This window comes from Lissotriton vulgaris, chromosome 2_1 (genome assembly GCF_964263255.1).
Source record: "Lissotriton vulgaris chromosome 2_1, aLisVul1.2, whole genome shotgun sequence".
Taxonomy (NCBI): domain Eukaryota; kingdom Metazoa; phylum Chordata; class Amphibia; order Caudata; family Salamandridae; genus Lissotriton; species Lissotriton vulgaris.
This window is the reverse complement of record NC_141687.1, coordinates 908,127,092-908,141,534: the sequence shown is the minus strand read 5'-3', so window position 1 is coordinate 908,141,534 and position 14,443 is coordinate 908,127,092. Positions and strand designations below refer to the sequence as shown.

Below are 14,443 nucleotides of genomic sequence, written 5' to 3'. Positions count from 1 at the left end.
CTCCATAAGCCATCTTACCCAACGGGCCAAAGTGGCTGGAGCAACGGGACGAAAGGGTTTTTGCAAAGCAATCAACAATTGGCCCTGCATATCAGATCGATGAAGAGAAGTACTCACCTCATACTCCTTAAGGCATTGAACCACACAAAGGTTGGGTCGAGCCGGAAAAGAAGGATACGAAATAACCTCCGTGTTAGTTTTTGTGCGCCGGGAAAGGCGAAAGGAAACACCCTCAGGCGTGAAACTACGACCCGCTAGATCTATAGCGCGGACGTCAGAAATGCGTTTGCAGGAAAGCAAACACAGCAACATAGTAAGCTTGGCTGAAAGTTGCTTACGAGATAATAAGGAATTAATCGGCCAAGCTTCAAGAAAACGAAGTACCACAGAAACATCCCATAGGGAAACATATTTAGGCTTAGGAGGAGTAGCCATACGAATTCCTTTCAGAAGCTGGGCTACGAGAGGATGTTCCCCAACTGGCTTGCCATTGACAGGAAGATGACCCGCCGAGATGGCGGAACGGAAATTGTTGACAGTGTAATAAGCCAAACCCGAAGAAGAGGACAGAGAGGACAAAAAATTGCATATCAAAGAGATATCAGCCGATGTGGGATCAACTTGCCGTTGAGCACACCAATCACTCCAACGCTTCCAGGAACTTCTGTAGCGCTTGTGAGTGTTAGGGGCCCAGGCATTGCTGAGGAATCTGGCAGCGTCCTCAGAAAGGCCTGGCACCGTCCAACGTTCCCCGAAATTCGCCACGCCAGGAGAAGGAGGGAGCCTGACTGAACCAGGGGATGCGGATTCTGCAACGGATCTAGAAGGAGATTCGCTCTCTGAGGAAGAAGAAAGGGCAGGTCGCATGCCATCTCTAGAAGAACAGGGAACCACGGTTGAGCCCTCCAGAGAGGGGCAATCAGAATCAATTCCGCCTGAAAGCGCGTCACGTAGGCCAGAACCCTCGGGAGCATCATAAATGGGGGAAACGCATAACAGAGGGATGTCGGCCACGTCTGAAGGAAAGCATCGGTGGCAAGAGCCTCCGGATCCGGTCGCCAGCTGAAGAACTGGGGAAGTTGGGCGTTGAGCCGGGACGCAAAGAGGTCGATCAGACACGGACCCCAGTTGCGAAGCAGTTGGCGAAACACCCTGGGGTGGAGTCTCCAGTCGCTGAAGTCCCTCAGATGTCTGGAGTTCCAGTCCGCCACTATATTGCGAGACCCGGGAAGGTACTCTGCAATAACAGTGATCTTGTGTTGGAGGCAATAATGCCAGAACTCCTTGGCAATCTCTGCCAACAATCGCGACCGAGTTCCCCCCAGTTTGTTGATGTAACGCACTGCGGAGACGTTGTCCATCCGGAGAAGGATGCAACAGTGGGATTGAAGAGGCGACAGGCATTTGATCGCAAATGACCCCGCCAGCAACTCCAAACAGTTGATGTGGAGCGAAAGTTCCCGCGGAGACCACCGTCCCCCCGTCGAGACCGGACCGCAACGGGCTCCCCAGCCCCAACGACTGGCATCCGATTCGATCACAATCTCCGGGGAGGAGCCGAAGAGGGCTTTGCCGTTCCAGGCCTCCATGTGATCCAACCACCATTGCATCTCCAGCTTGGCCTCCTCCGAGAGGGGTATCAAATCGGAATACCGGAGGCCCCGCTGCAGATGCTGGATCTTCAGGCGCTGAAGTGCCCGATAATGTAGCGGCGCTGGAAATATTGCTTGCAGAGAAGACGCCAGAAGCCCGACTACTCGTGCTAACAATCTCAATGACACAGTCGGACTCGAGATAATGGAATTCAATTCTTTCTTGATATAACGAATCTTCTGCTGGGGCAGCAGCAGCTGACAAGTGATGGAGTTGACTCTGAACCCCAAGAAATCGATGACCTGAGAAGGATGAAGCACAGATTTGGGAACATTCACCAGAAATCCGAGGGACTGGAGAAGATCTATGGTCCAGTCCAGATGAGTCATTAGTCGGACCGGACAATCCGCCAGAAGGAGGATGTCGTCCAAATAAATGATCAAACGAACCCCACGACTGCGGAGCGATTCCACTACAGGACGTAACAGCTTCGTGAAGCACCACGGTGCCGACGAAAGGCCGAAGGGAAGGACTTGGTATTGATACCAAGTCCCCTGCCACTGGAACTGCAGAAAACGGCGATGTGGCTGGAAGATCGGGACCGAAAGATAAGCATCTTTGAGGTCCAAACGAACCATCCAATCCCGTTCCCTCAAGAGGTCTCTCAACAGATGGATACCCTCCATCTTGAAGTGCCTGTAAACTACCCCCGTATTGAAGTCCTTCAGATTGAGGACCAACCGAGAACCTCCTCCCTTCTTGTCCACCAGAAAGATCGAGCTGGCAAAGCCCTGCGGATGACGGACTGTCGGCACAATGGCCCCCTTCAACACCAGAGACTTGAGTTCCTCTGTGATGAACTCCTGACTTTCCTGTGAGAAGTGAAGAGGGAAGGGAGGACGAGATTGGTGAATGGGATGATAGAATTCGATTTTGAATCCCTGAACTGTTTCCAGCACCCAAGCATCGCCTGAGATTGCGCGCCAATTGGCTAGAAAATGGCGGATCCTGCCCCCCAGAACAACACTGCATGCAGGAAGAAGCCTCACCTGAAGCGGCGGAATCTTGACGTCCGCCAGAGTAGCCACCTGAGCCTCCTTTCTTGAACTGTCCACGTCCTTTTTTGGAAGGGTAGAAGTGAGACCGCTGGGCATAACCGGAATCCTGATGGCCTCCTTTTTGGGACTGGTTCCCACGTTGAGTGGAGTGGTATTGACCACGGCCGGACGAACTTCCCCAGTTTCGTCCGGCCTTGTTAAAAACCGGACGCATGGCCCGTTTTAAAGAGGCCTGTGCCTTGTCAATACTACTAAAAGTGCTGACAAAATGGGTGAGCTCTTTTAAAAAGGATTGACCAAAAAGAAGACCCTGAGCAGCAGCCCCTGCCTCAGATGAAGAAAGTTCGGACAATTTTGGGTCCAGCTTCAAAAGAATAGAACGCCGGCGTTCACTTGATAGGGCACAGTTGGCGTTCCCTAAAAAACAGACGGCTCGCTGTGCCCACTGAATGAGCTCGTCAGGATCAACAGTGGAGGATGCTTCCTTGGCCCGGAAGCCCAGGTCCAACATTTTTGTGATAGGACCTAAAAGGTCCAAAAGCTTATCCTGACAAGCCCGCCAGGAACGATCTAGACCCTTTTTGGGGTCCTTGGAAAATTTGGTCATGTATGTAAGAATGGTAGGGTCAACCTCCGGCGTGTCCGCTAGGTTGTCCGCCAAATCTGGCCGCGGACACTCTGAGCGAAGACGCGCTCGTACATCTTTATCAAAAGGGTGCCTGATATATTGCTGAACATACTCAGCCACAGCCGGGGAAGGAAGCCAGGCGGAAGAATTCGGGTGCACAATATCCTCGGGCTCAAAAGTTAAAACAGGAGGCCGCGAGGGGGCATCCACAAAATGTTCTTTGCATTTGCGTTTTTTGGGAGGAGGAGGCAAAACCTCCGACGAGGAGGAGGAAGCATCATGGTCGTCGCTCTCTACCAATACAGGGACAGCCTTGGATTTAGAGGACAAGGACCGAGCCAACTTCCTAAAGTCCGAAGAATGGGGATTCCCAGGAGATGAGGACTTCTTTGAGGGAAGCCACCCTTGCTGTTGCGCATATTGCGTCAAATGGCGCTTCAGGGGGGTAATGGCGCGAGCCATTGCCCTATTCATAGAGAGTTGCACCCCTTTGTCGAGTGCCTCCACCAGGTCCTGCTCAAAAAAGTCAGACCCCTCCTCCTCAAAGTCACCTTCCTCCTCAAAATGATAGGAGCCACTCATGGTACACTGGGAGTGTAGTAAATCAGCCCACTAGGTGACAAGGAATCCGGTATGTCAGTGACACAGTCCGAGGGAGTGAAAAACCTCACAGTCAGCAAGAAAAGCAGGAAAAAACTGCTTAGAACACAAGAGTTAAAGCGTGGAGGGAGGCTTGCCGACCAAAAAATCACCACTCTAGGCAAAGCCTATGCAATTTCACAACCGGGACCTTTTTCTAAGCTCCGGCGTCAAAAGGGACAAGCTGACAGGCAGTGGGCGCAAACGTCAACAGACGCGTTCAAGAGCCGGCGCTGTGTTGACAGAAAACACAGCTGCGCGAGGAAAAACCCTTAGGGACAAAGGTCGCGCATGCGCAGACACACGGCTCGCCCGACAGCTAAGGAGCCGGCTCGCACTGAACGCGCGCGAGGCAGGACAGTCCCCAACTCCCTCCACCAAACTACGGGACAACCGGCAGCAAGTGCCCGACCCCGGGAGGTGACACACGCTCCCACCGACGCGCCGGCCGAGTGTATGGAAAGACGACCAAGACGGCAGCAAGAGCGCGGAAATAAGCGCCAAAGCAACAATATACAGCGCGCACAAAGCGGTAATTAATTAAACCAACAATACAAGTTAAACAGTAAAAGAATAACAAGTATGCACTTAACTGGCTGCGGAGCAGCAAAGAAAGAGGAAGTGGTTACCTCTGAGACTGTTTATATACGATGGGTGTACTCTATGGTTGCCCTAGGTTCATACATGACGTATTTCTCTGTTTTTTCTTTACTGTAATGTGATTGGCTGCTATGTGTCAGTAAAGAAATGAGACTAAGCATAATCGGAGCCTCCTGTCCTGAAATAGAATTGTCTATGCCTAATCACTGTTAAAATGTAATCCTGAGTGAATTTGCTATATATATATATATATATAAACATACATACATACATACATACACACACTCTAACCACTAGTATACGCAGTAGACCTTTGTACTAACTACCATTCCTATGTTATTTTAGAATTTATCTGATTGTATCTCTTCCTTGAGTGACTTTACAACTTGTACATTTGCATTTTTTTCCGTTTGTATCTCTTATGTAACTCGTGTAATTCAAAGTCCTTATGTAACGCAACTGGTTATTTTGTAAAACGCTCTAACATCTTCGGGTAATGTTCGCGCTATATAAAATCGCATAAAATAAATAAAACGTTAATAAATATATGTGCCAGGCCACGCGTTTTGGAAAGGATACCTACTTATGCTGCATAGGTCACGCCCCTTTTAACACACCGTCTCTTTTTTCATCCCACTAAAGTCCTGCCTTCAATTTCCGATCCCACATAGGGATAATAAGCAAAATGTAAATGTTACAACACAATAACATTTCCATGCGAAGCGCTGAAAGGAAGTTTGAAATTGAAATGTTACAACACAATAACATTTCCATGCGAAGCGCTGAAAGGAAGTTTGAAATTGTCTTATTATCAGATCAACAAACATAAGAGGTACGGACCAATAAAAGCAAATCAACACACCGGGCGAGAAAATGCATATGACAGCGAGTGATCAGCAATAAACGCTAAGTATTCGATTTATACACAGTCTGTTGTCTATTATAACTCTACTCAGCCAACCCTACGTCACTTCCAAACACTTGTCCGGTAAGAAGCGTCATTTCCCTCATTCTCCTCTCATGGTGCGCATGCCGCTACTCACCCTCCGTGTCGCCATGTGCCTGACGGCTCCCTGGCCCGTTGCGCACGGCGTCTCCCCCTCTTGGTAGAGTCAGCAGCCGGCATCCGCTCTCCTTGCCCGTGGTGGTACTGGTAGCGCTGGAAGCGCTACCTCCACCTAAGGTCGCCAGTATGAGAGGGATCCTGGCCACCGCCGGGATCGCTGCACGCATGGAGTGAAGTTTAGGATAGATCACTTCCGGCTTTCTGCAACAGCCCATGCGCACGCATGCGCAGTAAATGATTGCTCCGCCCATGTGTTGCTGGCTTCCATTAAAATTACATAGTACTTTCGGTTGGTAGAGATACTTATGACTGCAGCGTTATTATTACAAGGGAGCAGGATAAACAAGTTTAATTCAGTACAGGAGGTCAAATTAAGGACCGACATTTTAGACAAAACGTACCTTTTACAGACACACCAGAGGAGGTTGGGCAATAGTATATAGGTAAGTAAATAGGCAACCAACATAAGTACAAGTCGAAATAAGTTTATATTAGGGTGAGACAATCGTGCACTTCATAGTTTGTGAGTATGCGCGCAGCTTTGACCAACTGTGCAGGTCTTTTTGTGGAATTTCATAGGATCAAAATCTATACGGTTACTGCACTGTGTTGTCCGGTCTGATATTTTGTTTTTAGTTCATGGTCCTGGGCAGTGTGAGAGAAGTAGTCGGAAGATCTGCTCGGATGGACTTTGTTAATAGCATCTCATATGTGAGTGCCATTGTCAGATGTAAAGCAGCAGACATAGAATGTAGCTAATGGGGACCTGCAGTGCTGAACTAGAGTGCAGTCCTCCAAATGTCCAGCTTTGTGTCAGATTGCTTCAGGTATTCCATGTCCGTTTAGCTGGTGATGACTGGTTTAAGGGCTGGTACTTTACTGAGTTATGGATAAGACCCATAGCAGACAGGTCTTTTGTGAGTGTAAGCATTAAGCAGGAAAAGGGAGTTATTAACCAGCCTGCATTAGCTATAATTAGCTGCAGACTGATTGTACTGACTGTGGTGGTGGGGGCCCTGGACTTCCCTGCGGCAGGAAGCCGCCAACGCTGTTTCCTTCCGCCCAGAGGTGCCTAAAAAATCTTGCTGCTCGGGACTTGCTTGGGCGCGTGCCCGGCCAAGATTGGGCCTGGCCGCGGATGGAAGAGGCTGGGCTGGCCACCTCCCTTTCGTCTACCGTGCCCTCAGGGAAATAAGTACTCAACAGGGTGAATGATTCTATTCTTTTTACCGGGTGTTATCCCTGTAGTCAACCATCAAATTCTGTGATTGACACCATGGGGAAAAGGAACCACCAAGGGAGGTCCCAGTCGCCCCTTCTGTCCCCAAAGCCCACCTCCATTGAAGGAATGTTGCAAAGAGCCATAGGTGTAGTGGCCACAGAGATAGATTTAACTGAGAGACGGATGTCCCTGTCCTCGGATCCGCAAGGTGCTTTGACAGGCCGCCAGCATGCTCTACTACAAAGCCCTAACTAGTCTGTTTGTGGGAGTCAGGTTGCACAGATTACTCGAGAAGTCCTGAGAAGGGACTTACTTACTGACTGTCCCCAAACTGAGGAAATGCTTGCTAAACCCAGTGTGGCTGCCAAAAAAAGACCTCTTTACGTCACACTAAAATCCACTGATAGCTCAAATTAACATAGCAGCGATATTCATTGCACTTCTGGCGATACAATTTCAGTAAATGTACATTACAACAGTGGAAATGTTGCTCAACATTCATGGGTAGCAAGTCTCATAAGGGATACCTTAGGAAAGATTACAATTCTCATCTAAGAACTGAGCCCACTCACTGCCGGCTTGATAAACTGAGCAACTGGTGTGGGGAAACCAATATTAAGGCATATTAGGGGTTGAATGGTACAGTGGACTCACAATGGCAAACTGACCTGGCTGTGCCAGATAAGGCCATATGGCCTAGTCTAGCTAATGGCAATGAAAAGGATACAAAAAAGTGTATCCATCAAAGGGGCCTTTAAGGGAACAAGTGGTATGTGTCAAATGGATCACCTGCCATTAGGCAGTGAGAGAAGGAGCAATCGGATTGAGGCTCATACAGTGGATGTTGTGAAATCCTCAAGAATGAATCTACTCCCAGCTGCTTGCCCCTAAGCGGATATCCTTGCAGGGGTCCACAGCTAAAAGCTAATCAGAGAAAATCCCAAGAGAATCTAAAAAATAGAAGTTTACGATGGCTCTCGAGACATAGGCATTATCCACTTGTGAGAGTAGATGATATACTCTTAACTCAGAGGGTTAGTTGAATTGGGAAGGATCCCAAAGATAAGCCAGTAACTTTAGGAAAATAAAAATTGGTCCACGACCTCATATTAAGCAACTTATCATGCCAGTATCAGAGTTCAGTTATAGTGACCCTTTAGCTTGGTTACTTCTACAAACCACCCTTGTGTGATCAGTGACAAGACTCCCTGCATCTCCCAGCCAGATGCTTGGCCCCCACCTCTATGCAATTCCAGTAGCCAACAGATTTGAGGTGCTCTAGGGGGTGGATTAACTCATAGGGTCCACTGAGATAAAGATCCCAATGACATCTGATGTAGGGCACCAGACCATTGGGGCTCTCTTAAATCGAATCTGAAATACTTCAGCAGGTGACCTTCCAGTGATGGTTTCGAACAGAGTAGAATAGTGGAGGGAGAGTGGTTGGTTTTACCAGAGGGTAGGGAAAGGACAACAACAGCTGCTAAGTGGACCCCGATTACTATTATCTTTCCCAGAATGTTCTCATCTAGGCCTATTGGGGTGGCAGAAGTCATCTAAGGGGGGAGCAGGGAGCATAAGAAACTGGATGTATTGTAACCAGTATGGACCCACAGGGGCAGACACAGGAGTTCGCATTGGAAGATGACTTTTGCAAGACGACTCTAGCTGCTAAAGAAATTTCGAAAGTAATCAAGATGCTTCCCGGAATGCTGCAGGTCTGAAACGTACGTTGGATTGCAGTGATTGGGGGTCTTTTATTTACCAATTTGATGTTGTGTTATTCCTGGAAACCTGGAATAGGTAGGAAGCATGGCATCTGAGTTTTGCGGCATTTACAAATCTGGCTACCACAGGCAGGAGGCTCACTAACTATATGGGTTGCCACACATTTTGGATGTATGGCCAAGGAGGTGGAAACAGGGTCAGATGACCTACTTTGCGTTGTGTTGAAGTTTACCCCTAAAGTGGTCATAGCCTGGGTTAATGTTTATTTGAGAGCCATGAGCACTGGACGGGAACCTCTTGTAGTTGAACAACTAGCCACTCTCCTATCCTCTACTCCGGGGAGCACCTTTAAGGTCATTGGGGGCGACTTCAACTGTCGATTTGAGCCCTTGGGCAATGGCAACACCCTAGGTAATGAAGATAGGCTGTGGCTCATCCCAGTTTTGACTAGTCCCTTCATTAGAAAGTGGTCCCCACTGGCTCTCCAAATCAATGCTCTTACTCTGAATCACTCTATACGGGCTTGTAATGGGCATTCCAAATCAGATAGACAAGGTCTGCATATATATAATCGCACTGGGTCCTCGTCTTTAACTGATTATATTTGCGTGGATACTAGACTATGGCCTGCGGTCGTAGACTTTGTTATTTTACCTAGGTTTGAAAGTGATAATAACGCCTTTGCCAATATATGATGGGAGTCATTGGCCAACGTGTCCTGCACCATGCAGTAGTCTCTGGATTTAATTGGAACCCTGTATGAGGTGTTGGGCAACTCAGTGTCAGGTTTGAGTAATTTTGTCGATTCTGATGGTAAAACCCGTTCCTTAGATAGAGTGGCGGAGGTACATGTAGTGCTATCAGACACATTGAGGGACTTGTTCTTTGTTGAAGTGCAGAACAGGGGCCATAGGCGAAATATCTGCCCATGGTACAATAGACAACGCAAGAATGGCAAAGCAGCCCCAATACAAGCAATGAAAGATAAGGCTAGAGATTGGATCCAATGCGTGAGTAGTCGCACACAGTAATATGATCAAAGTAGCTAAGAAAGAATGAGACCGGGCTAAATGGGACTCTCTCCTTCAGGACCTAAAACCAAAAACCAAAAGACTCAAGGGCTATCTGGAACATAGTGATATTTAAGAACAAGGAGGGCAGACCCAATATGGAGCCTAATATAGCGTCCGAAGTGTGGAATGGGCATTTTCAGCCCCTATATGAAGCCCAGGAGGGACAGGCAAATACTACTATAGAATATCCGAATAATGCATTATTAGGGCATGACCTGAAGGATTTTCCTTTGATAACTCTCCCAGAAGGACATAGTGCCATTCGCAAAACAGTGCCCTATAAAGTGCCTGGCATCAATAAAATACCCGGGGACATTTATCTGTCCGAACCAGATGTTTGGGGCCTTAATATTTGGGCGATATTTAATGCCATAAGGGGGGGAATGCTCATTCCACAATCCTAGGCTGGAGCAGAAATAATTCCGGTCCATAAAAAAGGATCTCTGCTACCAGAGAATTATAGACCATCAGCTTGATTGATGTGATGCAGAAAATCTTCTCAAGGGTATTTCTGGAATAACTCCATGAGTGAATGGAGGACAATAGTGTACTTAGCCCACTGCAAGCAGGCTTTAGGAAACAAACCTCAACCATTCATCAGGTTTTTAGGCTCTAACTCTTATAGTAGAAAACAGTTGTATTGATGGGTGGTAGCCTTTATCTAACATTCATAGACCTAAAGTCAGCTTTCGACTTCATTCTGAGAGATGAACTTTGGTCTGTAATGATTGATTTGGGGGTTCCTTTTTTACCTCTGCCATATTATCAGAAGACTGCATTAGAAGGACTTTGCAAGAGTTTACTGTGGGAAATTGGGAGAGCTTCACGAACCATTCCCTGTGAGTAGAGAAGTACGCCAGTGTTGCGTGATGGCTCCCACCTTATTTTGTCTCTATATAAACGGCTTGGTGGAATCATTAAATGGTGTCAGAAACAACAATGCTCCCAAGATTACTTTGACCAAAGTTCCAGCACTGATGTTTGCCGACGATACCCTTCTTTTATCTAAATCTCCAATGGGTATGCAAAGGATTTTAGATGGGTTCAGCTCATTGTGTAAGATGAGGGGGTTAGAAATAAATGTCACTAGTACAAAATGTATTGTTATTTAATCTCTTGCATTACAAACGGCCTAACCCCTCTCTGAATGGTATCCCCCCTCAAGAGGGTTTCCACCTTTGTATATCTCGGGCTTACCTTTAATGAGTATATAGATCAGTCTTTGCATATTGGCAAGCAAAGGCTGAAACTTGCACAGATCACAGGCAGTCTTGCTATTGTGCAAAGAGGCTCTATTTTCAAGCCTATAAGTCCCTCGGTCGAGATCCTTAAAACCCAAGCCTTTGGGTCAACACCTATGGGGCAGAGCTATAAGGGTATAAACCTGTGAAAGAAATAGTGCTGGTGGAAAATAAATGTATCAGACAGCTAGCGAGTCTTCCCCCTAGCACACCCTTAGTCCTGCTTAGCCTTGATGTAGGAATTAGGCCCATCTCAGAGGGAACTGGTTTAAGAACTATCCTCTTTGGAGGAGAATTTGGGTCACCCCAGAGTTGATAGCATACAGACTTGCACTGGAAGTGATATTAGAACTACCTGGGGCTAAAAGAGTTGGAAGTGTGGCTCACTGGTTAGAGGAGGCAGACCTGGAAGCAGAGGTCAGCCCAGTGCCAGGGTTCAATTCCCGGCTCGGCGGGGTCTTGAGTCCTAAAATGTCCATGGACTCGACAATTCTCGCTCCGGTGCCCACTCACGGGTTCACACTGCGACTCTGGGCAATAGCTTGCTTAATCTCCACAACGGCCCCTCGCGGCGGGATGCCTGGCTTTCACCTTGCGGATACCCTGCCGGGGTTATCTCACAGGGGAATACCAGGACGGGTTCCCTAAGCAAGAGCTTAGAGACCGGTTGGTGATTTGCGCTATATAAATTCCTGTACATTTACATTTACATTTACAAAAGAGTGCTATGGCTTAGTAGGCCTATGGCGCGTCCCTGCAGCAGTCTCCTGCCTAATGTCGAGGAAGGAGCTTGTGAATCGGTACAAGGGGTATAAACTCTCCTTTATGTTGATGGACACAACTTTGGGCACCTGACAGAAAGATTCATTGGGTTTAAAGACGTATGCAGCCCTGAGGCTTTACTTGATGAGAGCCAGCCAGTAATGGTTAGAAAACTTTATATACAGTTCAGGCATGAATCTTTCCATTGCACTCTCTTACCAATACCTGGAGAGGGGCACCTAACACAGAAATGTACATCTTGTGGCGATTCAAAAGAAACAAGGCAAAATCCCTCTTTAGTTGTCCATCTTACAAAAATACAGATCCAAATGGATAATGCAGATGTTTAGGAACCTAGGGACTTTCAGCTGCCAAATGGCCAATAGAATTTTAAAATATGATACCCATCAGCCAGTAGTCTTTGATTTGATTTGAATGGAGATTTGTAGTGCGCAACTTTGCCCGAAGGCGTCAAGGCGCAGATGATGGAAAATAGCCAAGTACATATATAGGAGTATAGGAGCCTAAGAGTAGGCTTCAGTGAAGAACAAGGTTTTAAGGCCTTTTCGGAAAAGGACAAGAGATTCTTGGTTCCTGAGTTCCAAGGGGAGCTCGTTCCAAAGTCTAGGAGCGAGGGAGGAAAACGCCTTACCTCCCCATCTTGCTTTAGCAACTCGAGGGACGGTTAGCAAATTCTGGCAGAGCGCAAGGCCCTACCAGGGGCGTAGGTTGACACTAGGGACCTGATGCCCTCAGCACCAGCACCATGAAGAGCCCGGTGGGTGATGGTCAGGATTTTAAATTTTATCCTGGCATACACAGGGAGCCAGTGAAGATTTTTGCTGATTAAGGTTCCTGAGGAGCATCTGGGGGCATTGACGACAAACCTCGCTGCAGCGTTCTGGACGACTTGCAGGCGATGTATTAGTTTGTTGCTCATGCCAAGATATAAGGCATTGCAGTAGTCCAGGCGCGAGGATAGAAGGGCAACAGAAACAAGTTTCCGGGCGTCGGGGGAGAGGTAGTGGGTGAGCTTTCTTAACACCCGTAGGACCCCACAGCAAGTTGAGACCGTTGCTGTTCAAGGTACTTGTTTGCCATCTGGTCTGTAAGGAAAAGGTTTATATGAATAACTTGTTATGACCATAGTCACTATCTTGATGCACTGACCAATATAAAAACTAGATGCCAAGTTACTGACATTAGGATCCTATACTAATCAAGTCTATGCTACAATAATCAACTGCATTAAAGGTAGCCATTAGAAAACTGGTAGAGAATCAATTTGAAACCCTCTGTGTAAATAAACTGACGGGGTTGCCCTTTCCTGTTTTAGAACAAGTGGAATCTGCCTAAGGCTAATATGTGAGGTACAAGGCATTGTATTTTATTAAGATGTATGATGATGATGATGATGATGATGATGGTATTGTTGTGGGCCAGAATGGTTAGATAGGAGTTGACATTACTATATAATGCCCTATCTAGCTGTACATCCACCCTCATTATTTTACCTGTATATGGGAAAACATATACTAATTGCGATGTTTCATGTCTGTGAGCTGTAAACTACAGATTCTCATTGATGCACAGAAGTTTGCTACAGATTAGAAACTGTATACCTTGTTGAGGCATTATTGTAGGTCAGATGGAGGCGTTGTTTTTTACAAACAGAACATTTTCAATTGAAATGGCAGCAAAATGCCATCATGCAGGTTCACTGATAAAATCATATAGCGCACAAACAATAATGTGTGGAAATGTGGTTTCGGCAAATATGTATCATTTGAACATCGCTAAATAAAGGGACATATTTGCAAGGGAATTGCCAGAGTGAAGCGTTAGTCTTCCTGGTTTAACGTCTCACTCTGCCACCTCAGAAACGCAGGGCTACACCATATTTACAAGAATATGGTGCAATCCTGCGTTTCCCCCTGCGCTGGCGCTACATTTAGCAGCCTTCCGCCAACGCAGGCACCCTTGCACTATAGTGCAAGGCTGTCTGTGTGCAGGGGAAGATTTGTTATGTACAGGAAGGTCCCCCTTCCTGCACATAAACAATCTTTAAATGCCATTTTGTAACTGCTATGTGTGCTGCTTAATGTAGCACACAGAAGTTTCAAAACGGCATTTAAAAAAATATAATTGTTTATGTGCAGGAAGCAGGAGCTTCCTGCACATAAACAATTATATGCGCAGCAAAATTGTGGACAAATTAGACATTTCTCCTAATTGTGCCAGGGTAAGACCAGGTTTCCCCTGCTCTTTATTCTGGCGCTGCCTCCTATTTACGCCTCCCTTGTAAATAGGGGGCAGCGTCAGAATCAGTGGCTGTTGAGGTGGAAAGCCCACATCAACACCCATTGCCCTCCCCTTTCACTCTAAGCATAGCGTGAAAGGGGGCCTTATTTACAAGGCAGCGTTAAGCCACGTTAATGCCTTGTAATAAGGTAAAGCCCCTATCGCCACAGGAACGTTGTAAAAAGTGATGTTCCCGTAGCAATAGGGGCTTGTAAATATGCCCCAAAGTGCCTTGATTGTTGTGATCCTATTAACACTCTGTTTCCAGCACACTTCTGAATTACAAACAAGGTGTTCATTAGTAGTTTCCTAACTGCTGGTATGTTTTAAAACATTTGTACACTTCATTTACAGGTATTTAAAAGTTGTTGTGTGTTACAAAAAATGGACTGCTCACTGCCTCTGTTTTCACCTGCTCTTTACCACTGCAACAAGACTGTCAACTAGTCGACTTTACTATTCTGTCTTTGACTGCAAAGTTAGAGAGCGGTTAGGTAGGCGTTACAGGGGTGGTGCATGGGCGTTCTCATGC

At 46.9% G+C, this 14,443-nt stretch overlaps 1 protein-coding gene across 1 annotated transcript in view; it reads right to left on the bottom strand.

The window, feature by feature from the left end:
• The window catches only part of YRDC (yrdC N6-threonylcarbamoyltransferase domain containing), an 82,210-nt gene extending 76,377 nt beyond the window's left edge, over positions 1-5,833 (bottom strand). Inside the window, exon 1 of the mRNA XM_086956445.1 lies at positions 5,562-5,833. Coding sequence (XP_086812571.1) covers positions 5,562-5,799 — 238 coding nt within the window. The 5' untranslated portion in view covers positions 5,800-5,833. The remainder of the gene's footprint in view (positions 1-5,561) is intronic.
• Between the last annotated feature and the right edge of the window lie 8,610 nt (positions 5,834-14,443).